Source organism: Haemaphysalis longicornis, unplaced genomic scaffold (assembly GCF_048455015.1).
Source record: "Haemaphysalis longicornis isolate Haplotype H1 unplaced genomic scaffold, Haemaphysalis longicornis Haplotype H1 scaffold_9, whole genome shotgun sequence".
NCBI classification, from domain to species: domain Eukaryota; kingdom Metazoa; phylum Arthropoda; class Arachnida; order Ixodida; family Ixodidae; genus Haemaphysalis; species Haemaphysalis longicornis.
The window spans coordinates 52,832,938-52,859,152 of NW_027526460.1; the positions used below are offsets into that span (position 1 = coordinate 52,832,938).

Sequence of the window (26,215 nt, forward strand, 5' to 3'; positions counted from 1 at the left end):
TGAAGCTGCCACGCATCCAGCGGATGTGCGTACTCGATGGAAAATGTGTTCGTATCGCGAACCGCAGTAAATGAGGCCGCACTACGAAACGGAATAGGTGCAGTTGCGGTTTACTAGCCGACGTTCCCCGAACACAACAATTTGGCCCGCTTCCCTCGTTCCCTTCGACGTCGCCTGTGACACGTGCGTTGGTTATGCTTTACAATTCTTACGGGGTTCTAATATATATTGTTACCAGCCTTGAAACTAGTCCAAATGCGTGAGAACTGTGGTGCAGTAGTTTTAACTAATGTAAAACTTCCGTTACGGTGAAATAAATAACCAATAGAACGTTTCTTGGGCATGCAAGAAAACTAGGGCTGGTATATGCAATAAAAGTCGAATGCGGTTTTAACCTTGCTTTTAGAGTTAGGGTTTTTAGAAAAAAAAAATATTCAGTCTGCTTTACCACGTCGTCCTAATACGCGCGAATGATCTCGAGCAATCGGAAAACCTTGTCAACCAGTTCAGCGAATACCTCTAGGGACCCACGCAGTGACGTCTAAACTTGTGGTTAGCGTCTCGTGATCCGCTACTCCTCGAAGACAAGTCCATGCGAGTTTTAACACTCATTAACGCCTCAGCAGTGCGTTGCGTAACAGTGGCCATGGTCAATGACATGCCGGTAGTACAGGCAACGTGTGGTTGTCCTGCACCTTAAAAGGACTCTGCAACACTTCCGATAAGCGGTTTCACTCTTTCCTTCCGGTCTGGAAGCACCGTGAAAGCTTTAGTTATCGCCAGCACAAAGTGACACTGCGTGATATGCTCGTCGCATCAAATCCACCTTCCGTTTATGCTTTGCTTTTGTGGCGATTTTTTTAAAGTGGCTACCGAAGGTGTGTATAGCGGCAACTGCAAGGAAGCCGGCCAATGGCTGCTACATCGCTCTAATGACGTAATTCTAGAGGTCGAAGAACGCCAAGACCGGGTAAGAGAGAAAAAAAAACTTTCGAGCAAGTTTTTAAGTTGGGCGTAGATCAGTAATTTTTGGCTGAGGTACTTCGTGACCCCCTATCTAAGCACTGGATGTGTTGGTTGACTACATTCTGAGAGCCTTTAAGATTCAGAGAAATGTTGAGAAGAGTGTTGCAGAGTCCCTGTAACGGTGTCTCGACCTAGTAACCCGCTATTTATCATTCCGCCATTTTGAGCCTCACTGCCGTATCTTCGAAAGCATGGCAGCGCTAATGAACGACTGCGGGGTAGGAGATACAACACAGTGCCCCAACTTACAACTTTTTTATTACTGCATCTAAGCCTCATAACCATGCCTGCAGTCTCATTACTTTATTACTTCCGTGAGGTAAATCACCCTGTCACAAAGTTGTGTTGCCGTCGTTATTCTCACGCTTTTGAAACTATCTTTCACATCTGCATTCTTCCTCTGGCATTTCCTAGTTAGCCTCCAGTCAAGCTAACCGTCTTGATTATATAATGCTATAATGCCAACGCGTAACCATTGTGTAGAAGTCCGATGATCCCTTCGGAGCTGAGGAGCACTTCTTTTTCCCTGATTTATTACTTTGAATGGTGTGCCATCTTAGTCATTTCACGTAGCTAAAAGGGTTTACCCAAGAAACTGTTCACACTAGCATTTAAAGCATATCCAACGGGTTACTATGTTGCTTGCTCGCAGCGAAGTAATCTGAATATAGGGTTCATATTTATTTCACAGATTGATTAGTCATTCATCACGAAGAAAAGCATAGAACTCAACAAACTGCAATGTATGAACCTAAATTTGGTTCAGCCGAACTATCGGCACTCCTGGTGTGCAGGAGCCATCAATCAGGCCATTATATCTCAGGGATGAAATGACCTGATGGCTTTTCTTAAGGAACCCATGGCCTCAAAGAACCCATGCCATGACATACCAGCCATCCTCACGAAACCCATGTATGAAAACACTAACCGTTGAGGACCCTCATCTGTGCGCGGAATTCTGAGTTCAGCTTCGAGCTAATCACAGACCGAAACACACGCTCCAGAACAGATTGCCCCTTAGCAGCCCCTGAAAGATTTTGCAGCACCCTCATTTTCAGCGCTAACCTCGCTTTGCGAATGGCCTCGACCCTCGGCTGCACAAACGGCAGGGTCTTGTCGGTAGCGTAGTCTCCGTTCTCTAGACTGTGGCGCCATATGCGTCCGCTTCGGCGTACAGTTCCTGTATATAGAATTGCTGTATGTGGGAGGATTAAGTAACTCTACTTCGGCACAACGGCTCTGCATCAGCGGCACCCACCACTCGATCAGTACGCATACCCACTGAACGTGGGAGGCCGTCTACAAACAAAAGTCGTCTTTGTGCATTTATGCAAGATGACACATTCTCTTGCTAAAACCCTTGATCACTTTATTTTTCAAATCGCGATCTCTGGCTTGAATCGAATAACTCTGCAATTATCAGTGCAGAACATTTTCACATACCTACGTTTCCGACGTTTCGTTTGTATTTTCTAAGCCACGAAAGGTTGCGAACACAGGTCACTAATAGTGAGGCCTGATGTAAAGGAGGCAGTGTCTTCAGAGTGTTGCATACTCTCCTTGCAGCCTGCCGCAGTTGTGAAACCACACCATGAGCAGCAAAGGAAGAAATGGTCCCTTGAATGTAAGTACAAAGCGTGCTATGTTTTTTTTCTTTTCTGCTGAGAATAATAGTTTATGAACACAGATATGTATACGATTGTTTGCTACCTGTCGCGCCGTGGAAAAAGGAAAGTGTAGGCACGACAAGCAAATCTGCGTGCACGAATCCTATTAGGCACATGGACATCATATGACCCGCGAAAAGGATGCAATTTTAAAATTGTTGAGTAAAGGCTGTAACCACCCAGGAGAGAGAGAGAGAGAGAGAGAGAGAGAGAGAGAGAGAGAGAGAGAGAGAGAGAGAGAGAGAGAGAGAGAGAGAGAGAGAGAGAGAGAGAGAGAGAGAGAGAGAGAGAGAGAGAGAGATCCACTTTTTTTCTCTGGTTTTAGAGTTGGGGCTGGCGACATCCGCCGCGACATCCAGAGGCCGACCATTGACCAGTTCTGGGTGGTCTCGACCCGAGCACCCCAGAGCCTGTTCCGAGAAGGTGGCTGAAGGGGTGGGAGAAGGAGCCGTGCGGACATTCGCAGAGCGAGTGATAGAGCGGGTCCGGTGCGTCACACATGGGACACTTGGGAGAGGAAAAGAGGAAAGGGTTCGTATGCACTGATACGGTTCGGTTAGGAAAGGAGTGCGTCTGAAGAAGACGTCACATGTGGGCAGCCTCGGCTGTGAGGGACGGGTGATGAGGGGGAAGTTGCCTGCGAAGGCGGCGGTAATGTTGGATGTTGTCCCAGTACGTGAGAAGTATACGAATGGGACATCTCTGGAACACCATGTTTAGGTGTAAAAGAACCGCATTCCCGGGGTGTCAAAGCTCGGACTTGGTGGGCAGCCCCATTACCACCTGTGTCGGTGTGGGCCGGGGCCCACAGCAGCGTCACGGGTTCGGGAGGGGGTCGGGTGCGAATAATTTGGAGGGCCAGTGATAAAATGGCGCCCCTGGGGTAATTTCGGATGGCGGGTTGCGAATCTGATAATATAACGAGAGGGGTGGGTGTTTGAGTAAGAGCGAGGGCAATTGCCGCCTCCTCCGTGGTGACTGAAGTCGAGGTTAGCACCGGGGCTGATGCTTTCGGGTCAGTGCCAGGCGCTCCTATGACCGCAATGGCCAAGGAGGGCTTGCTGGGATACTCAGCCGCATCTACATATAGGCCGTGTGGAAAAGAGGGTAGCATCTGAGATGATCTCGGGCACGGGCTAGACGGAGACCAATGTGGAAGGCCTCTCTCTCTCTCTCTCTCTCTCTCTCTCTCTCTCTCTCTCTCTCTCTCTCTCTCTCTCTCTCTCTCTCTCTCTCTCTCTCTGGGGAAGGAGAGAGAAAAAGGCAGCAGGTGTAGTCTGAAGAGGAGACAAGGACGAAAAAAGGTAAAACTACAACCTAAATATAGACCTGTTTTATGTATTTCAGTAGTTACAAGCATTGGATTAAACATTCATGCTAGCACGCAGTCTATCAGAACAGGAGAGCGCACTTTGCTGAAATTGAATTTGATTGATCTTCCCCATGTAAGGGTTATTCAGGCCACTCGACCTCACTTATCGGTTCTGTTGGCCTTTACAGCTCATCATTAGAGAAGCGGCATACTGTTCCACTCGCCATGTTTACGCAGGAGGTCGTGATAGCGTCGTTTGCCAGGACGCCCATCGGTTCGTTCCGAGGATCTCTGGCAGCCGTGCCGGCCACAGAACTTGGCGCCATCGCTATCAAGGGAGCAGTCAAGCGAGCAGGTGGGAAATTCTGGACCTCTACCTTGGTTAACGTGGATATCGAGAACCCAAAAAAAAAAAAAAAAGCGCCATTTATCGTCTTTATTCTCACACAGAAATTCCGTTACTTATCTGTCTTGTTCAAATCAACCATACGATGACGACTATTTTCTATCTGCAGGTATATCATGTGAACATGTACAAGAAGTGTTCATGGGCAACGTTCTCTCCGCCAACGAAGGCATGAATCCAGCGAGACAGGCAACGCTAGGAGCAGGTAAGGTCCGAAACAACCGTTTTCTCCTGATCAGTACTCCTCAGGTTGCGAACTTAAACGATATTTTAGTGGGAAAACAAGTATCTGACTAAGGTTTCGGGCTTGCGCCTGACGTTATGCTTACACTATGGTTTGGATGTCAGGTGCGGCCAGCAGACTACTCTACGTTCGTTTACATGTTCAAAAATACAACGACACGCTTGGCGGGACTGACAGTCAACAATGTGGCACCATGAACAGGGGCACGCCACGTTTAAGTGGCACGTTGAGAGTGCTAGGCTTCTTTCTCTTAATGTCTGCTAGTGTCATCTTAGATACTCAACATGTTGTCGGTAAGCTCTGCCAAAGTCTTGAAGGGAAAAAAAGCAGGTAGTACGGTAGTAGAGCGAAAAGATATATATATATATATATATATATATATATATATATATATATATATATATATATATATATATATGCTACGTGCATGCTTTCAGGCAGCACATACGACTTGTATGAGTGACCCGCCGCGGTGGCTCAGTGGCTAAGGCGTTGTGTTGCTGAGCACGAAGACGCGGGTTCGATTCCCGGTCGCGGCGGCCGCTTTTCTTATGACGCGGAAAAGCAAAAACGCCCGTGTGCAGGAGATTTCGGCACACGTTAAAGATCCCCAGGTGGTTAAAATTAATCCGGAGCCCTCCACTACAGCGCGCCTCATCGCCTGCGTTGCGTCGGCGCGTTAAACCCCGCAATCAATCAAATCAATCAACCGGTATAGACGAATTTGTGATTCCTGCGGCAAATAAGGCAATCTGCATGCCTTAAGGCGGGTAAGCTATTTTGAACTTCCCGCCGCAGGCCTTCCGGAGACAACCCCGTGCACCACAGTGAACAAGGTTTGCGCCTCTGGCATGAAGGCAATGATGATCGCGGCTCAAAGCCTCATGTGTGGCTCCCAGGTAAGAAGAGACTCCCCGCAGTTTCCTTCCTCTAGCCAGGATGCTGAAAGATATCCCCATTTTTATTTAAACTCGTAATCACTTCTTGGTGGACTGAATGAGGAGACCTGTGGTCCCGCCTGTTCAGCTATATGTACAACACTTTCGCCTCAGTTATCAATAAACTCAGTGAGGCTTCATAGTTTCACATCAGGCCCTGAGAGATGTCTTTTCTGAAATGCATTTGTGTATAACTGTGAAGGTAACTTTAAAGGTGCTCTGTATATAACGTTTCTATAGGTTAATAATAAACGGCCATTGGGCAACCCTAAGTGCGACGCCGTGTATATACGCGCATCGCTCCTCGCATGGCGTGCATGTGCACGTGAGAGACGGGCCGCTGGAAAGAACGCTCACCACCGCTTGACAACTTCCACTCGAAAGTTGCTACGCTATTTTAGAGCGCTGGTTTCGCGGCGTCCCTCGCCATCGTCTCTCGTTGTAACCGAGAGAACGAGGAGGACACCACAAATATAGCGAGAAGAAAAGTGGAGGACGAGGGTATGCCGAAGTTGTGAGGAGGAAGGTGGTATGCCGAGGGTACAACGCGAGACGCGCTCCGCGACGGTGACGGGCTACGAAACAACGCCAGAGTAGCGCCCGCCGTCGTGCGTTCGCCGGTGACGCAATCACTTCCTGCTGCGAAGGAAATGCTCCGTCTGAGCTGCCCGAGCAGAGGCTCAGAATCGACCACACCAGAATCCAGGGGCGCGCGCCGCCGAAGCAGCAGCTATGCGCCGTCGCCGAGGAGAGACTCTGCAGTGCGCTCTGCGCTCAAATTTCGCGTTAGGGAGTATCGTAATCGTCAAGCAATTTTATTCCATATTTTAACAGCGGAGCTTTTGTTACTGGTCATAAGTTCGCTATTGCAGGAGAAAATACAAAGAAAATGTCCAGCACCAGTGAGCGCGTTCCTCGCGGCGGCCACCGAGCGACCTCGGCAGAAGCCTGTCGGTTTAGCAAAAAAAGAAAAAAACATAAACTTCAGCGCTGTCGTCAAACGCTACCGCACTTGTAAAGCAAAAACTCCAGCGCTAATGCTAAACGGGAAAAGGCACCCTGCTTGGGAGAGTTCCTCACGGCCGCCGCATTCTCTAGAAACCTTTATGGATAACTGGAGAAATGGCTACGAGTGTGCCAATCCATGTGGCGTTCAACAGCCGGGCCTCCAACGAAGGGAGAGGGGCCGCCAGCTCTGCTGTTTCTCCAGCCTTGCACCACTCGTGCAAGCTGCGCCGATTTTTTTCCCCAAGATATCTACAGTATATTGAGAGGTACAGAGGGTTTTGCATGGCTCTGGAGCTAGCGCTGCGATTCTTTGTCGACGCGGCCCGACAGAAAAACGCAATTCTGGTTAGAACCCAGCGCAAGACTGGTTCGCTGTAAAAAAAAAAAAATTACACCATCTTCCCGTGGGGAACCATGAGGAGGATGCGAAGCATCATCAGGGTTCCGTGTAGGTTCCATTGTGTTGCCGTTATGTTGTTTCATTCATCGGAGCATGAATGGGAACGTAGTGTGAACCCCCCTGTACAGACAGAGAAATGTAGAGAAATGTGGAGACAGCGAAGAGACCGACACCAGCGTTACCTGATCGAACACCTCCTGGTTCTCGTCTTTCTTTATTACGTGCTCACGCTCCTACCCCGCTGCCCGCCCTCTTCGTCCTCTTCTCTGGTTGAGCTGCAAGGCGCGTGGCGCTTCCCGCCACAGCTTTCCCTAGGGAAATTCAACATACTCCTACAAAGTTTTCAGTTCGTCGTTTCCGTTGACGTTCAGCTTCGCGTGCCTTCGTTGTATCAGTAGCTTCTTGACGTAGTTTGAATGAGTCAAGGAGATAAGGCGCGTTCGTAGCACTTGCTCCTGTCTCGGTTTTGTAGCGCAGTGGGAAGAGCGCCACGTACTTCCCATTGCGGCCAGGGAGCCCTAGGGTCGAAACCGGGCGCCGCTATTTGTTTTTTTATAGTGTATGGGGAGAGGTGCGGTCGGACGGATGACGGACGACGGGGCCGAAAGCAAGAGATGCTTAGCATCTAAAAATCCCGGGCCATCTTCCCTAACGTGAAACCTGGGGAGGGGCGAAGCACGCAGTGTATGTGTATTCTTGGCACCTTGACGTTTTTGCCAACAAAGATAAAACCGTTTAGGGTGTACAGGTGTAAAAGTCTCATGTCTTTGAAGCACGAAGCGTACTATAGCGCCAGGCGTAAACGAGGCTCCCGGTGTTATTTTTAGCACGCGTAACGAAGCGTTCCGGCGCGAGGCGTAAATGAGTGTGCCGGTGTTTTTTTGTTTTTTTAGTACGCGTTACGGTCTAGCGCGAGGCGCTAACGAGTGTACCGGTGTCTTAGCACCGTGACTAAATGAGACGATGGTTACGACAATGACATGAGACGGCAACAGTCCGATCCGTGAAACGTCTGTTTGTATGTGTCCACAAGTGTAAGTATACCCTGCTGGCACATTGTTGTGCTGTAGGTTCTTTCTTATTTTGGAAAAGAGTAATGGGGGGGGGGGGGGGGGGGCGGCTAGGGGTATGCCAGGCCGGCAGTGGACGTGTAGGCGGTGCCTACATGGCAGATGAGGATGAATTGCAGCCTCTTTTAGGCTCCCCCTGGAGCGGTGGGCCCCAGACCCGCCTGCCGTCCCTGGCTGACCGATCTCCCTGTGGTGACTCCTACTTGGAGGGCTCCTGGAAAGGCGCCTTTGCCGGTGTCTCCCTGTACAGGCATGCGCCCAGCCACCGGTCCGTTAAAACGTGCTCCTAGATGGACACGTGGTGCCACCTAGGGGCACGTGGGAACGTGTATCCACGTGCTTTTGGTATTCTATACAAACAAAATTGACCGTCTGGCTTCCTAGTGCGGTGGTTCTGTTTGTGGATATCAAGCTTGTGAGCGGCGTTCGAATCCCATGGTTTTCTCAATTTTAATTATTTGTCATAGATGACGCATTATATTTTTTAACAGCGGAGCTGTTGTACAAGCCCGAAGTTCGTCGTTGCAGGAAAAGACACAAAAAGAGTGCCGAGCGCTTGTGAGCGCGTGCCTCACGGCGACCGCCGAGCGCCCTCGTCACGAGCAGTGGCTTTAGCAAAAAAATAAAAACAAAACTTCAGCGCTGTCGCCAAGTCCTACCGCGCGTGTAAAATAGAGAACCTCCAGTACTAATGCTGCTTCGGAGATGTCACAGTGGCCGGTATCTTTTAGAAACCATTATGGATAACTGGAGACATGGCTACAAGTGTGCCAATCCTTGCCTAGACGACGGCGGCCTCGAATGGATGACGACGCCTACAATGCCGAGGATTACTTTGCATCCACTACTCGCCTCGAAGAAGACGACGACCTCTTCGATGTTTATGACGACGATAACTAGCACCGCAACTATGCAAATAAAGAATGATACTGAAATGTAACTACAGTTCCGCCTACAACAGCTCCGCCATTAAAGTCATGCGCGTGAGCGCAAGCTTCCCTGAATTATTTTTCAATGGCTTACAGCCAGCGGCTCTTAGGCGATCTTGATCAGGACGTCGAAATAAACAAGCTGTATTTGCAGTGACATTACTTAACTGAGAGCGGTTACGACTTCTTTCTCGGCGTTGCTACGTGTGGGCACTGAGCGTTTGAGAGTGTTTTCTACAAGTATTTAACTGTTTATTTCTTTGTCCATGTTTCGCAGGAAGTCGTGGTTGCTGGTGGAATGGAGAGCATGTCAAACGTCCCGTACTACATGAACCGAGGTGAAACAGCCTACGGCGGGATTCAGTTGCAGGCGAGTCAATATAGAAAGAGGTTGTACGGTTGTCTTCTTGGTCGCACCACCGTTATCCCGTACAAGCGAGTCCCAGTGCGCGGATAGAAAATGCACAAGGGCCTCTCATACACTGCCCACTTCCTTGTTCCTGGTAAAAAAATGGATGTACAGTTTTTGCAACCGCACTATTTGCGCTCTACGACGACCGAGCGACAATTTCCACTCCTCCCTGCGGAGTAAATGAAACCTTTGACACAGTGCCAGGACACCAGCATTTTTCCCAGAACTAACGTCTGTGGAAGGCAACAAGTATACGTTACACTGCGCTTACCGGACATTGTGAAAGCGGAAGGGAGGATTTCCGGGTAAGTGAGTGTCGACCTAGGACGTGTACATTCATTAAAAGAGTTTTTTTTCTGTTATTATCTGGCTCTATAAGAGGGTAACGACGTCAGGTATGAAACGTGCCGCAGAAAGTCCGGACATGAGCAGCTGTTTAAACAAGTAGTATCGTGACAGTAATTTAGTTCGATTTATTCGATATTCGTTGTAACCGTGAAGCTAAAAATTGGTTCAAACCAACCGGTAATCTGGCTCCCGCAAAAATCCTTCGTACAGAAATGCGTTATTTTAATCTTCGAACCTACTATAAACAAGGTAACGCTTATCTTACTCCTTGTGGCATCTCAAGCTCAATGAACCAGAACAGGAAACGGGAAATTACAACAGAACAAAGTTAATTTGAAGAAACATGCCTGCTTTCCCATTTTTTTGAGGAAGGATGTGATCTTCGTGGTGACTATTCACAGCACTGAGCAGGATAAAGTTTTCGACAGTGTCCGCGAACAAAGGGGCATTTTCTACTTCTGCAGTTTCGGACGGCGATAGTTTTTCTAAGTAGTAGCTTCTCAGACTACTGGTCAAATATTTCTTCGTTATACCCGATAGTGCGCGCGGCTCTCACAGTTTCACTTTTGTTATAAAAGAATAAGTGTCATTGAAATAAAGCATGACCAACCAAACTCGGTATCCAGTTCGCCACAGCAGATAATTCGCTATATCAGTGTTCGTTATAACGAGGTTCAACAATGAAATACTATTTGCGCCGGCTATAGGGGCCAAAATCTGTTCCTTCGTTGTTTACGTAAAAGTTCGTTCGCTCGTACGTAGAGACCTGTACGTTCGTAAGTCACGAAATTTCAATCGGATGCGTCGCCATCGTCACTATGAATGACCGCTCCCCACGAGAAACAGAGTGATGACCGGCATCCTAATGCCGCTTCTGATAAGAGAGAGTAGGTGGACATTTCGCGAGATCATCACAAAACCGGTCTTCAGAGGCACTGAAGGGCATTGATTGATTGATTGATTGATTGATTGATTGATTGATTGATTGATTGATTGATTGATTGATTGATTGATTGATTGATTGATTGATTGATTGATTGATTGATTGATTGATTGATTCAAATTGTTGAGTCAGCGAGTGCGTGAGTGAGTGAATAAACCATTATGAAATAGCAAACGAGATCTAGCGCTGCGGTGGATGAAAAGGAAATAAATACGACACGACGTTCACCCTTCTAAGGAAACAGAGTAATATGATTCCTCCCCTATCTATCATCTATTGACACAAAGATTGGGTTTTTATTGGGAACGCGTGCTTGCGTCTCTACCAATGCGCCGATATCATGTGAAGCAACTAATTCCTTCCGTACATGAATCAACCCCGATTTTTCTTTTCATCAAACGCTTTCTTTGCTCTTGCTCTGGGTGTTGTTGTTAAAGCTTCAGCTGCCACTAATGTATTTGCTACTTGTTTTCTTAGTACCAAGGACAACCACTGAATGCACTATATTAATCAACTGTCTTTTCTTTCTCCAGGATGGTATACTGTGCGATGGCTTGACTGACGCCTACCACAATATCCATGTGGTATGTACAGCGCTCTACGCTGTTCAGCTATTTTCTACATTGTTCAGCCGTTTTCGTTCAGCGGTTTTCTTCAGCTGTTTTCTTTAGCTATTTTCTTCAGCTGTTTTCTTAAGCTGTTTTCTGCTCTGTTTAAAGAGACAGCTGCAGCAAAGAGACACATTGAGGAAACGTGTGGCGACGATAACGTTAGGAGGTTAGTAGAAGATATAAGTAGCGTTGGCTGAAGTTGTCAGCCATTTGGGCTCCTTGCCTTTAGTTGAGTCCTTAGCATTAACTTGAGTGACTGTAAGTTGGGTCCGAACTGCTACCCAAAATCGCTAGTTAGCGAACATAAATTAGCAGCATCTTGTGAGAATTTTAGAACTTGTACGCAACCTTCGCCGCGGTTTCATGCTTAACACAACCATAGAACTTCACACGGTAGTACATCCCTGCGCGTATTCATAATTTATTACGCACTATCGATTTCCGAACCAGGAAGCATGATGCTCACTATTAGCGCCTTTGCACCAATTGTATAGTAATTAGGCAAGGATACTGAAGTCCTAACAATGAGTTCATTTTAAGAGTTGCGATGTTTTTGGGCGTTGATGGAATGTAATTCGAAATGTTTTTTTGTCCAGGTTCATGCTGCCGTGGACTAGCTTGATTTGTTTACGACTCCGCTCGTACCAAGCCCAGAGGAAGCTGAAGAAATAGCAATTGCCGTTGCGTTGACCCAACCAAAAGCGACGAAAATAGTCACGGACTCCCAAAAAGCGTATAGGAACTTCAGAAAAGGATGGGTTTCTTATAAGGCAGTGAGAATCCTCCAAAAAAAAGTACGACCAAGTCACAAAATAGAGCTACTATGGGTGCCAGCCCACTCTTCGGTGGAGGGCAATGAATTTGCCCACCAACAGGTCCGAGAACTAATCAACCGGGCAGAGTGGCAGGAATCGCAACCCATAACGAGCTACAAGGACATAGTCAGTCACTATAAAGACGGGAGGAAGCGATATCCTAAACCACACCATTCTCTAAGCAGAACGCAGCAAGTCATATATAGACAAGTTCAAGCTGGGTCGTTCCCCCACCCTTATCTCCTAAACAAGTTCTGCCCAGATAGATACGAGAAAGAATGTCCCAACTGCAGACAACTGGGCACACTCCAACACATAATAGGAGAGTGCAATTTTCCCAAGTTCACCCCACCTCCCATTCCCCCCTCCCCTCACACCAACCCTGAGCGATGGGAGACCTTGTTTTCCAGCCCTGCCCTGGAAGAACAGATCGCACTGATCACCAGAGGACAGGAGTACCTGGAAACATATGGGGCCCGAGAAGAGGGCACCACCCCATCAAGCGCCTAAACGGCTCTAGAATGCTCAATAAAGTTTGTTCTCTCTCTCTCTCTCTCCCCAGAGCTTACATACCGGGGGATTCGAAGAAAGACTGCATGATACTAACCCTGCTAACACTTCCTATTATCTCCTTTTTCTTAAAGCGAGGCTTTCTAGGCCTCACTTATGGCGATGTTATGCAAAAACGCACTGCGTGAAAGCCAACTTTACACAATGGGTTTCCACAAAAGGCACGTGATGATGACGATGGTTATGATGATGAAGATGGTGATATATATATGATGAACCTCGAAGCTTTCCCCGATACAAATGCAAAGTCCACAATCCAATCAGGCAAAATCCAAATCAACGACAGCGCTGAGCTAACCGAATCGACACATTCAGGTGATCCATCCACAAACTAATAGATAGAAAATCATAACATCACATTCGGTTAGCTCTGCGTTGTCGTTGATTCGGATTTGGGCTGATTGGATTGTGGACCCGGAATTTGTATCGGAGAAAGCTTCGCGTGTCCACCATCGTTCGTCCAGAAAGTGGCGTAAGGTTTGCCTTGACCTTTTTCTCTCTCAATCAGTGACAACAAATGCGCAAAATAAACATGAACATTGATGAAAGGCACTTTAGACAGGTTATTTTTTACGTTTTTATTATTTTTTGCTTCCAGGGGGAATGTGTGGAACACAGCGTCAAGAAATACGAAGTGTCGAGGCAAGAACAGGACGACTTCGCAATTGAGAGTTACAAAAGGAGTTCCGCCGCAGCCGAGGTAAATCCCAATACCGGCAGTGACCTTGAGCGCTGAAATTAAGATCCCTGATGGTCAAAAAGCAAGTTCTGAAAGCGCCTTAACAACTATTTTGAGCTGAGGGAGTGGTATAAGCATTCCAGAAGAGCCAGCTACTTTGGCACAAACTTTGCAGCTCACGCAAGTCCCGTCTTCGATGCAGGGCGGTGTGCTCGAGAAGGAGATTGTGCCCGTCACCATCCCGGGCAAGCGCGGGAAGCCATCTGTAGTCGTAGCCGAAGACGAAGAGTACAAGAGGGTCAACTTTGAGAAGATGAGAACACTTCAGCCAGCATTCGTCAAAGGCACTGGTGAGACTTATGCTGCGAAAACCTACGAAAGCAAAGAATTCATTCAAAAATGTTCAGTTTGTCTTTTATTAGTTATTTTAATACATTCAATGCCCAGCGGGCGTCACAGAAAGCACCGTGCAAAAATTATAAAAAAGCAAGGGGAGGGGGTCATTCGAAATGGAAAGGACTTAAAAAACGGTTTGCAAGAAATTGACGCGCCAATGACAAAATGACTTTTGATAGCACTTCCCAGGCAAGAGGTAACAATTTACGCTGCCAGACGCTCCCATCCACTGGACAAGTCTGGATAGTTAACGCTAAAATTTTGACTAAGCTGCATTTATGCAGTTGCCTTTCCGATCCTCATCTACCCCATATTTAGTTGCCTTTCTTCATATAATTTTCGGTTTGATTTTTTCAGGTTGAATCTTTGATTTTGCTTTTTTTTCATGTCAATTGTGACCCTAGCTTTGTCAAATACAGCGACGGATATGGCCTGATTGGCGTTTGTTTCAGCACTGCTGAACGAAGTGTCAGTCGACCCGTCCTGCGAAGTGGCCGTGCGTTCCTGCCTGAGCAATCAAAAAATGTCCAGTCATTAACTACCCAATTTCGAATATGCGCTTTCTTAATCTCTGCACTTGTCCATTTTGGGACATCCGTCACCACTGTTATTAGTTCTGAAAGAGCCAAGTTTTTAGCTCATCCTCCCTGTTTCCGGCAATTTTCATCCCTGAGCATTTCAGTTAGTAATTCCTACACGAGCAAGCACTCGCACACAATGAAACAGGGGGGTCGCAAGGCACCTCTAATTAAAAAAAAGAATGCTTCAATGTCACTTCGGTGTTAACCATAAATTTTTAAACGTTGCATTCGCATGATATTGATCGCTTCGGTCGCACGCAGGCACAATCACGGCGGCGAATGCGAGTACGCTGAACGACGGCGCTGCGGCTTGCGTACTGATGACCCGACAAGCAGCGGACAGGCTCGGAGTGAAGCCACTCGCACGCGTCATTGGTGAGTGGTGAGGCACCCTAACCCACATCTCCATCGGGTGTGCTCACAAGCCAGCCCTACCACCTCTTTCCTCTCCTCTTCCCCTTCTCGAGCTGTGGGTGAACCTGACGACCAGCGGTGACCCAGACGCCCGGCAACTACTGCTCTCCAGAGCAGGGATCGCCACGCCTTCACTTGAGCTCCTAGACTCAGGAACCACATCCCCCTCTGTGCTACATAAGGATCTTTACTACAATGAAACTTGCTCCAACCAACTAGCCCACATTCAAGCTCCCATGTTTCATTGCTCCAACCAAGTAGCCCACATTCAAGCATACACGTTTCATTGCTCCAACAAACTAGCCCACATTCAACATTGAGAAGTATTATTTACTGCTGCTGCTACATTCGACATTTTAGTCCCTATTTGAAAAAAATACTTTCCCTTAATAAATGAGATCGGATATATTTTACAGGCTGACCAGGTGGCACCAATTATTTTTTATCTCTTCCGGCGCAGTAAAAAAATCGTTAGGCTGAATGGCGTGTTTGCCGCCATGTCTATGTAGTCGCCGTAATTGACGGGAGGTATCCTTCCCAATGCTTTCGAAACTATAAAGGGCTTGCAGTCTACAGTGCTTGCTGACGTGGATCTGCCCTCGAGCGTAGATATTATACAAATAGTTTAAACAGAACATCACGGTCGGCCATTAAACGCTGTTTGGGGCGCGTGCAACCATTTGTTTTTCAAACCCGACGTTAAGCGAGCCAACCAAGAATATTGTATGTTCTCGTTTCGTTTTCTTGGAGGACGTCACCTCCTACAAAGCGAAGTGATGTCGCAATGACGTCGCAATAATATAAAACATTTAAAACATGTAAATATTGCCCGGTAATATAAAACATTATTTGAGACTTTGTCTTCAGTAACAATTTCAGCATAATCCTTGTATATCAAACATTGTGTCGGCAGCAACAGCAACCGTCTTGCTTTCTCTGGCCGTTCCAGGATGCAGCAAAGACGTACGAACAATCGTGTTTTTAACAAAAAGAAAATTGCTGCAAAAACCAAGACAGAGGAAGAAAAGAAGGCCTGTTATGTAACTTTGACATGGCCGCACTGGTTTTATGACTGCTTTACAAGACTGTCAATTCTGAAACTTTTGATTAGTCATCAAAAACAATCAAATCATTTGACATGGTTCTTGAGGCATGTACGTCGGGCGGGCATATCGATGCTGTGCTTGCTTGTCATTTATTTTGGCACAACGTATTAAAATGCGTCGCAAATTATCCTTTTTCTTTTTCAGGATTCGCTGATGCAGCCGTCGAGCCACTGCATTTCTGTGTGTCACCTGCGTACGCGATGCCAAAGGTCAGAAACAATTCTTCCTTTTTAATGCATTTCTATGTGTGCTCAACAAGAAATCGATTCTGTATGTAAAGCTTGATGTGACACACTTGCACAGCGCGCGAAACTGCTATTAGAAGGTACGTTACATAATACAGCTTTATTCGATTTGATAGAATTAGCCTTCGGTAACTCATTCAGCTCCATTCCAGTTACATAACACTTTTTTAACAGAAAAAGACATGAGAAGTAGTGCAAAACTTTCAGCTTTCGTGCTGCAGTGACGTAATATGGGCAGGAGGGACGTCACCGGGGCAAGCACTGAGAACATCGTTATCAGTGTGTTAAACACACGTTAGCATTCAAGTGATACGATTAAACGGAACTAGAAGCCCCACTAAATCGCCCAGTCATGTTTCTTGGCGGTTCCTTTGGTCAGCGGCAGCCAATCGCACAAACAAGATTCTATGACGCCATAGAGAAATTGCCAGAAAGTTACCGGGGAGTCGCCACTACTTCCCGTTTTTTTCTAATATCTCGATTATTTGCTTGAAGTTTGGGCTATAATTGATATCATTGTTATCGAGACGAAGCTGTTTTCTTAATGGACTAGCCTGGTATTTTGTATTCATGGCCCCCTTAACAAAAGATCCTGAGACGTCAATATTTTCATGTAAAATCATTTATACTGCTCTTGCTTAATTTCTTATAAAGCAATGCATTTTTGTAAAGTAGTAAAGCCGACTGAAGAGGCTTGTTGTCTAGCGTTTTAAAGGGATACAGGCGGTCTTATGAGAATATTGAATGAAAAGCGCTAGGGCATTCTACTTTAATATCAGACTGAATATATTGCCCCTGGAAAATGTCTCCTGAGCTATCCATTTGCATAAAGTATTAAAGCCGACTTTAAATGCGCTTGTTGTACAGCCCTTCAAACGGATACATAGGGTCGTATGGGAGTATTAAATCAAATTCGCTCCCCCTATTTTGATATCAGACTGTTCATATTGCCCCTAAAAATCTCTTCCTAGAAATGCGTTGTGTATAAGGGTGAAGCCGACTTTAAAGCACAACATGTATGGCAGAGCGACGTGCGCATTTATCGGACAAATTCCCCTTTGGGAGTTGCTGCACTTCAAAGACGAAAGCTTTATGTCTCTACATTCCACGGAACCTGATAGATGCAAAAAATTACTCAGACCGCTTAAATCTGCTTGCGCCCTTTGAAGGCGAAAGTCTGGCGATCCTTCTTATAAATCCTCTTTGCTGATACAGCGTATTCACGTCTCTTTCTTCGCTTTCATTTCTTTGTCTTTCGGCCGGAATTAATCCGCCTCGCTTCTTTTCTGTTACGCCGTGTTTGCGTCTCTTTCTTCTCTTTCGTTTCTCATATTCTCACGGCGCGAATCACGTCAGTAAACAGACTGGCACATGCTACAGCTTCCTTAGCTGGTGTGCACTTGTTCTACGCACGTGCCATCACGCTAAGGTTTTCACGTGGAACGCACTGTTGTGCAACTTCTACTTTTCCAATAAACAGTTCTGTGGATTTTGTGAAGCTAGCACGTTTGCTCCTCAAAGCTCCCGAATATTCCTGGTCAATACCTTGACCGTGCATGGGCTACGAAGAAAAAAATTTCCGCGATATCTGCATTTTTGTGGAAATGCAGGGCGTTACATGGTTCTGGCTGTGGGGGTACTGGGCAAATAATGCTACGCATTCAAAAATACAACAACCACGACAAAAGCTTTTGTTCTACCCCTGGCAAGGAACCCCTGGCCAAACTTAAAGTGCGCAGCTATGCTGAAACATTCATATATGTTTGTATTTATTCTACTATAGAAAGAAGGGAAGGTGCACCAGCAGGCGTAAATTGTCTCGCCTAGGGGCGAACACCGGAATGCTTGCTGATGTAGGCGAGGTGGGATAGGAAGGAAAGAGTACATAGGAATAGGGGGATAGGGTAGAGGGCTTACATCAATCACATATAACACATAGGCAAGATTAAGAAAGAACATATGTACAACGTATAGGTGAAAAAAAACTAGGAGTTAGACAATAGACAAAGGACAAATACATATAAGCACTAGACATATAAATAAACATTAAGGTACAGGACACAATTGTGTAGCAGAAAAGACACCTGCACACATGCGCACACACACACATACACACACACAGGAAAGCTGCATAAGCAGCAGCACTCCCCTGCAACCTTGGCGGTTACATGATGTTATATCGGAGTGCGCTGTGGAGCCCCGAAGCACTCAGGTATGCACCCAGGGCCTGGAGCACTTTGCCCCGCTCCCTGGCACTGCCTAAAAGCAGTTCCTCGAGCGGCCGCACTCCTCGTACCACGGCCAGAAGCTCCGCCCGCCCTGCCGCAAACTTGGGGCAATCGTACAGTACATGCGGCAGGGACTAAAACAAACAAAAATTAGACAGCGCCGTGGTGGTATAGCGGCTGCTGCTGGGTTGACCCGGTTCAAATCCCACTGGTTTATACACGTGTTTTTTATGTACTTTTTATAGCGGCGCCCATTTGCCTCACTGGATAAGTACAACAACAACAACGGTTTAAAAGTCGCTGTGAGGCAAAGCTCTCAGCATCCCTCGCAATTTTGTTTTTTGCTGTTGACGATAAAGATGCCAAACGACAAGAAAAATCTACAAGAAAGCGACATTAGCCAACGCCGCTGTAAAAACGACAGCATCTGCTTGCCCAAAGATGTTTTGAACAAAAAATTCCCCCGCACCTCCCCGAAGGGAATCGTGCAGAAATGCGAATGCATTGGGTGCACCGATGAGTGTGTTGCGAGTAATGGCGTAATTAATGACGAGAGTGTGAACGTAATTATTTATTCATCAGCACCTGTTTGTGTTACCGTTGTACCTGACGGCCACAATCACTGCCTTGTGATCGCTAAAGTGCACGGTCAAAGGGTCTTTGAGAAGCATACGCGCGTCACAGTTTCGCGTAAAGACCAGATCAATGCAACTCCCGTGAATGGTAGTGGGGCACGTGTCGAAGCCGGCAGAGAGACAATGCATAGAGTGCCTGGTCTGCATGTACTCGACCAGCCACTCGCCACTCTTCTTGCGCACGTCAACGTTGAAGTCGCCAACCAAGACTATGGGGTCAGAGGGTTTGGAGCGCACGCGCACACTTTCCATAGCCGCGTCCAGAAATGCATTCGCATTTACGACGACGACGACGACGACGGCAGAACTACGAGGCGCGAGCGCACGTGCGCGCGCTCACGTGCGTTCGCGCTGGAGGAATGCAGGCGCACGCCGGCCAACGGAGCAAGACAACCCCCGGCTAATAAATGCATTCGCATTTAATAGGGAAGGGGGAGGGGAATGAGTGGGCAGACCAGGAGCGCACCCAAATTGGGGGCGGGGGGGGGGGGGAGGAGGAGGGGGGGGGGGAATGGAGCGTTGGGCCCCATACGCTCACTCGCTGCTGCCTAACTGTATACAGGCCGGGTGGTGCGTTCCACTTGAAGGGTTCCCTGAGCGACGCATTTGCCGGTGTCTTATTGCTACGCGAGCACGCGCACGTCACTGCCCATATGTCATAGGTGCACGGTACGCGCTCAAGCGACCATCCAGCGTTTGAGTTTTTTTTTTATTATTGCGCTAGTATGCCTTACGACCGAAAGCCTACATTACAAGTATATGTTAACTTCCATTTCGCGAAGGAACGCAATAATGGAGCGGTGGCGGGGTCCCCACATCCACCGATGGAGGTCAGGTGGTCTGCCAGGGTGGAGGCCTGTGCCTCGAAGGTGTCGCGTTCTCGCCTCTTCCAATGAAGGGCACGCCCACAGCAAATGTTCTGGGTCAGAATCATCGGCAGGAGCCGTGCATAAGGGGCAGCCCGGTTCACAGCGGGCGAGAGGGCTACACCAATACGAAGTCTCCTCAGCAAGACCTCCTTTCAGCGAACGAGTCTACTGGGAAGGTCCGTTTAAACAGGACGCTTAGAACTGTATATATTATATACAAGCATTGGTGGACTTTTAAATGTGGACTCAACGAGGAAAGGCGTGTGTCCACCTGTAAATGCTTAACGTGCTCCACTTTTCCCGCATAAGAAAGTGCTGTTAATGAAGAAGCCTTCATGCTTTTATGTCAGTCCGCTTATATTGAGCTAAAAACAACATTCCTACCACAGATTTCTGTTTTGAAGTGCAGCTGACTTTAAAGGGACCGGTTCACATATGTAGCCCTCCATGCGAGCACATGTGATCTAATGGGGTATTTAATATAAGTACCTAGACCCATTCACAGTTTCATACCAGACCTCCCATATCACCTTAAAAATGTATTCCCAACAAAGCACTTGTGTAATAGTAGGGATTCTGAATTTCAAGTGGTTCGGCGTATAGGGATACATGGGGCATTTTATAAAGGAGGTATTTTATCAAAGGCCCGCCTAATTTCGGCATCAGAATGCTTATATGGCGCTTAAAAAAGTCTTCCCAGCAATGCACGTAAACGTGGCAGTGAAGCCGACTTGTAATTGCCTTCTTAGCAATCCATGTAAGTGCAGCAGTGAAGCCGACTTCAAAGGGCCAGGTGTATAGCTGAACTGCTTAAATTAAGCACTTATTCGACAATTCCCGCTTCAGTTAGTAAGTCCACAGGACTTAAAACTTCGCGAGAATGAAGGCACAAGGGCAAGAACTCCACATACAAGTTTTTCTAGATTAGTACCACCATCTCGACTTTGCTTTTCTGCGTGTTGAAGGTTTTTAAAGCACCTCCGATGCTTATGCGGCGTACAATACGAGCAGTAAATAAGTTTCGCGTTCGCGGTTTAATTCGAACTGCCACCTATTCATCATTCTTAATTAATTTTAATCCATCTTAATCCCCATAATCTATCCTAGTTCATTTTAATGCATCTTAATTCCACCCGAGTTTGTTCTCTGATAATGAATACTAGTTTTCTATCCCTAAGCACTGATTCAATCATTCTTCTCTCTACCGCCCGTTGCACTGATCTTGAGGATGATAAGGACAACGGACGGAAACACAGGAAGGTTAATTAGGTGTAAGTTTTCCGTCAAGGCGCTTGGTAAAGGGCCAAGTTGCTGCCCGTTCAGTCATCACATGCAGTGCTCATTGGTTGTCTACCTTAATTTTAAGAAATAAAATGACTATAGGTTTTCAAACATATTGTCTATACTACGGCTCTAGAAAAAAAAATTTTTGAGAGCACTTAGTTGTACTCATGTGCTTCGAATGCGCCAGCCTGGGGTACTATTGTGACGGGTACTTTTTATTTACGCGTCCACCCATCGACACAGCAGCGACGCTATTGTACTACCATTAATCAATCTTAATTCATTTTAGTCCATCTCAACCCACCCTAATCTATCCTAGTTCATTTTAATCCATCTTAATACACCCTAATATTTTTTCCCATCTTGTTCCATCTTAATTACCTTTTTCCCCCTTACTCCAACCCCGCTAATCCTTACTACCTTAATTAGCTTAATAAATCCTTATTCGTATTATTCCACCTAAATCCACCCTTAATTTACTTTACTAATCTATGCTATCACTAACTTATGGATAATAATTTCACTTCGGTAATCATTAATCCTCTTTTCTGGACGGCTGCCGTGCTTTGCTTTGCTTCTGGCCTTCCTCGGGCCTTTGTACCGTTCATGACGCCGGGGTCATCAGAGGTCGCCTCCCGATGATACATACAAGTATTTCCCCCTAAAAACTTTGGCGGGGAAATTCACAGTATAATTGACAAGAAACCATGGCGTTCTGCCTGCATTTCCGTTTTTCGCAGTTGATAAGCTCGTCTCAGGCTAGCTACCACGATGGCACAATGTGAACAAAATGGAGGAGCGGTGATTTCATGGCTGAAAACTGTGCTTGCTTTCTTGCTTGCTTATATTCATAAAGGGGTCCTGCAACAATTTTCTCAACTTTTTTTTGAAATCTTAAATGTTTGCAGAACGTAGTCGACCAACACATCCAGTAGATTAGGATGTCGCAAGGCACCTTAGCCAAAAATCCCGGGTTTCAATCCCCGACCAGGACGAATTTTTCTTCTGAGAAGTTTTTGAGAAAGCTGTAGAGCTTTTCTTTGAAGTCGTATGGCTGCATTTATGTGGATGCCCAACTTTCCTTCGCAGAATCTTATTCCAACTTGGGGATTTCTTCTAAAATCTGGTCGATTAACACCTGTCCTTCTCTTCGAGTTGTTGATCAATTCGCTCTCGCGCTACAAACGACTAGCCTCCTGGTTAGCTCAGTTGGTAGAGTGACTTCTCCGGTTAAGCGGTGACCCCGGGTTCGAATTCTGGACTGGACGAATTTTTCTTCAACTGTGAAGTTTCTGATAAAGTTCTAGAGCTTTTCTTTGTAGCCGTATGGCTGCATTTAGGTGGATGTCCAGCTTTCCTTCGCAAATTACTACTCTGTGTCTTCACAAGATTTTTCTCTCTTTCTCGATCTTGGCGTTCTTCAACCGCTGGAATTACGCCATTACAGCGGTGTAGCGGATATTGGCTGGCTTCCCGCCAGTTGCAGCAATGAACGCATTCGATAGCCACTCCAAAAGGAAAGCCACAATAGCCAAGCAGTAATGGCAGGCACATCTGATGCTACAAGCAAATCACTGCTCGATATTTCGGCGTACGTTAAAGATCCCCAGGTGGCCAAAATTAATCTGGGGCCCTCCACTACGGTGCGCCTCATCGCCTGTGAAGCGTCAGCGCGTTAAACCGCACAATTAATCAAATCAATGAGCAAATAACGCAGTGCCGTACCGCGCTGCCGATAGCTATAGCTTTCGCAGTGCTTCTAGATCGAAGGAAAGAGTGAAAGCGTTTATCGGAAGCGCTGCAGAGTACTTTTAAAATGATTTTCACCCAGTGCACGCTTCTTGATCAGCTCCCCCCGGTGAGTTGACTTTCTATATCCCCCTTTCGTCTTTCACCCCTTCGAGCAGGCGCTGAGTCAAGCTGGCTTGAAGATGGAGGACATGTCCATGATCGAGATCAACGAAGCGTTCAGCGCTGCTGTTCTCTGCAACATGAAGCACCTCGGACTGGACAACTCTAGAGTGAACGTGCACGGAGGTGCCGTGAGCATCGGACATCCCTTAGGGTGAGTACTTACCTTGTTTAGAGAAGCCATTAAGACAAAACACAACTTCGTTCGAATTCGAAACAACTAACCTTGGTGCCTCACTCAGCTCCTTTCCAGCCATGAAAGACGTTTTTTTAACCAACAAAACGCACGCATTATTCAAAAACTTTCAAATTTAAGGCTGCGGTGACGTAATATGGAAAGCAGGGACGCAAAATAGGCCAGCACTAAAAAAATGAAGGAAGCCCACACTAACGCGTAAGAATTGAAGGTAGCGAAACTGTATGCAACCTTCACGACGGTTTAAATTCACGATTGCAGCCGATTTGCTTCTTCTTCGCTGCCGCAACGACCTTTACTCCATCATTGTTGCTATAAACGCGAGCTTCTTTCATTCCTTTTGAAGTGATAGTTATTGCACAGCACATTGGAGGGGCGTACGCTATGACGTGTCTTTCTCGGTCCGAGCAAGTATTGCCACGATTACGGCGAACGCTGGAGTTTTTTTTTTTTTTTTGCCACTCTTGGCCGATCTCCATTAGTGGGTATGCTTGGCTTGACAAACGTGCGCCGGGGATGCTGGGCGGTCTCCGCGTGGCACGCACACACGAGCGCTAGGCATTTTCTTGGTTTCGTTAACGGCCGGGCGGTCACCGCGAGGCCCCCGCTTGCCTGCGCGCGCTCAGTAATTTCTTGGTATTTTTAGCCGCGTACACGAAAAACTGCGATTTTCTAAACAGCTTCGCTGGTAAAACACAGTTACAGCGGAGCTAAATGCACGTTAGCATTTAAGTTGTGCAATGAAATGGAGCTAGAGATCCCACTTCAATCGCCAGTCATGTATCTTGGCGGTGGCTTTGATCGGCGGTAGCCAATCGTACAAATAAGATTATGTGACGTCATAGGGAAATCGCCGGAAAGTGACTGGGGCGTCGCCAATGCTTCATCGGTTTTCTTTAACGCCTAGGTTATTTGTTTGATGTTACGATAAAACTGGTGTCATTGTTGTCTTCGTGGCCCCATTAAAGACATTTTAGCGCAGCTGCCGTATTTACTGTGCACGTACTAAATGATTGCGTATTTGTTGCAATTTCGCGGACGTGCTTGCAAAAACTTAAAGCTTTTAGGGGTCAGTGAGTCTTGATGCGTATCTGTAGCGAGTATGGTAAGAGATGAAGCAGAGCGAAAACGAATGTTGGGGATTGACAAGCGTGACGCATGGGCTCTTTCACTTTTGTGTCCAAATGACGCATGCACGCTTATTTGGATGCACGAGACACGGGCTTTTTTCTGAAACCCTATGCGCACCGCTTTGTGGTCGGCGAGTAATGATTCTCAAGACAGTCCATACTTACTGACTTCCACGGCCAGTGTTGTAGCCAGAAATATTTCTCGGGGTAAATGGGGGGAGGGGGGGAGGGGGGAGAGGGGTGAGGGGGGTTATACAGCCTCCGACAAAAAGACAAAACTAAAAGGAAAGACAGCCTGCATGCAAACATAATTTCATTATCACTTTCTTATCTAATTTTCTTGTTTGTGTTTTTATTTTACACATTTATACCGATGCAGACAGGAAAAGAGGCGGAAATGGGGAAGGGCAGAATGGAGGTGCACAGCTCTGTAAATTTCAGAGGGTGTTCTGACACCGACCCACCCTGGCTAAGCCCTTGTCCACGGCCTTCCAAAGGCTATGCCATTGCAATTTGCCATTGCAAATGCCATTGAAAGCTGTCATCTAATCCACCTTCTAAAAAATTTGCGGTCGCTTAAAATGTTGGTGCCTACGCTAGCAGTGCGATTCTGGTTGTGCGACAAATTTGCGTGACGATCTGAATTCACACCAAGACACTCACCTCTCCCCATCTCTGCTACTCCTTCACTCATTCCCCCCACCTCGCCACTGCCCCCCTGTCCTTCGCCGGGTGCTTAAACACTTAAAGGGACAAAAGGGCGAATATTTGCAAAATTCCACTATACCATCCTTGTCTGACTTTCACGCAGGATGTCCGGAGCGCGCATAGCAGGCAGGCTGGCTCTTCATCTGCAGCCAGGGCAGTACGGGCTGGCCGGAATCTGCAACGGGGGCGGCGGTGGTTCTGCAATGCTAATTGAGAAACTCTAGGCCCGTCCGTCGCTGCCGAAAGGCTGGTTCATGGAAGTGACGACATTCCGTTCTCATGCGGGTACAATAAAGGCACTTCCTGTGTAACCTAGCGCCACCTGCTGACCCACTTTCAACACTCCCTCTATTCTCTTATGCAACTGCTAGAAGGTACTAACTCTATGGCTAGAAGCAGCCCCCCGTTTTTCCGCTGTGGCCTCAAGGTAGAACCGCTGGCCCTTGCGTTAACGGCCTGAGTTCGAGTACCAGCGGTTCTAATATTTGGTCCGCAATTTTTGTAGAAATGTTTTTTAGGTCAATTCTGCGCTTTGTTTTCGTAAATAGCGGTGGTTTTGTATAATTTAGGTCGGTTTAGGTGCGGGCGCAGTCTATTACGGTGTTTAATAAACGTCCTGAATCAAGCCATAACTTCCGGACTTCTACCTGCATCGGAACAGGATTCCGCACCTCTGCATTCTACTTTCAGTAATTAAACAACAAAATAAACTCGCCTTCTAGCGAAATAGAATGAACATGCGTCCTGGCAGCCAAACCTTGCAGTCTCGTCTGTTAGTTTTAAATGTGGATTAAAACTAAATGTTTGATGGTTACGGGCCCTTCGAGAGTAATAGTTACCTAACCGGTCGATTTTTCATGCCATATGAAGAAGATGCAATTTCAGGAGGGGTCTGCAAGGGGCAACAGAAAAAATGTACCCTGGACGTCTGGTGGAGGAATCACTGGCTCGTCCTCTCCATGAAGCAATACAGCATTACTCTAGCTTGCACGTGATCACGCACGCAAGCACGCACGCTAAAACGCACACGCCCAAGCACGCAAGAACACACTCACGTGCACACGCATACGCAAAAACGAAAGAGTTCTGAAGAACGACAGTTAGTAGCCAAATTTACAGCGCGGATTTCGCAGT

General features: G+C 46.9%; 1 protein-coding gene across 1 annotated transcript; it reads left to right on the forward strand.

The window, feature by feature from the left end:
- On the forward strand, positions 1-25,392 carry LOC144151737 (acetyl-CoA acetyltransferase A, mitochondrial-like). Its single transcript, XM_077682857.1, has 13 exons — positions 1-183; positions 2,593-2,650; positions 4,243-4,360; positions 4,521-4,616; positions 5,454-5,554; positions 9,278-9,370; positions 11,237-11,287; positions 13,298-13,399; positions 13,581-13,728; positions 14,617-14,730; positions 16,020-16,084; positions 23,044-23,201; positions 25,185-25,392. Exons 2-13 carry the CDS (start codon positions 2,618-2,620, stop codon positions 25,303-25,305), a joined length of 1,200 nt encoding a protein of 399 aa, XP_077538983.1. The 5' UTR covers positions 1-183; positions 2,593-2,617; the 3' UTR covers positions 25,306-25,392.
- Positions 25,393-26,215: the final 823 nt, after the last annotated feature.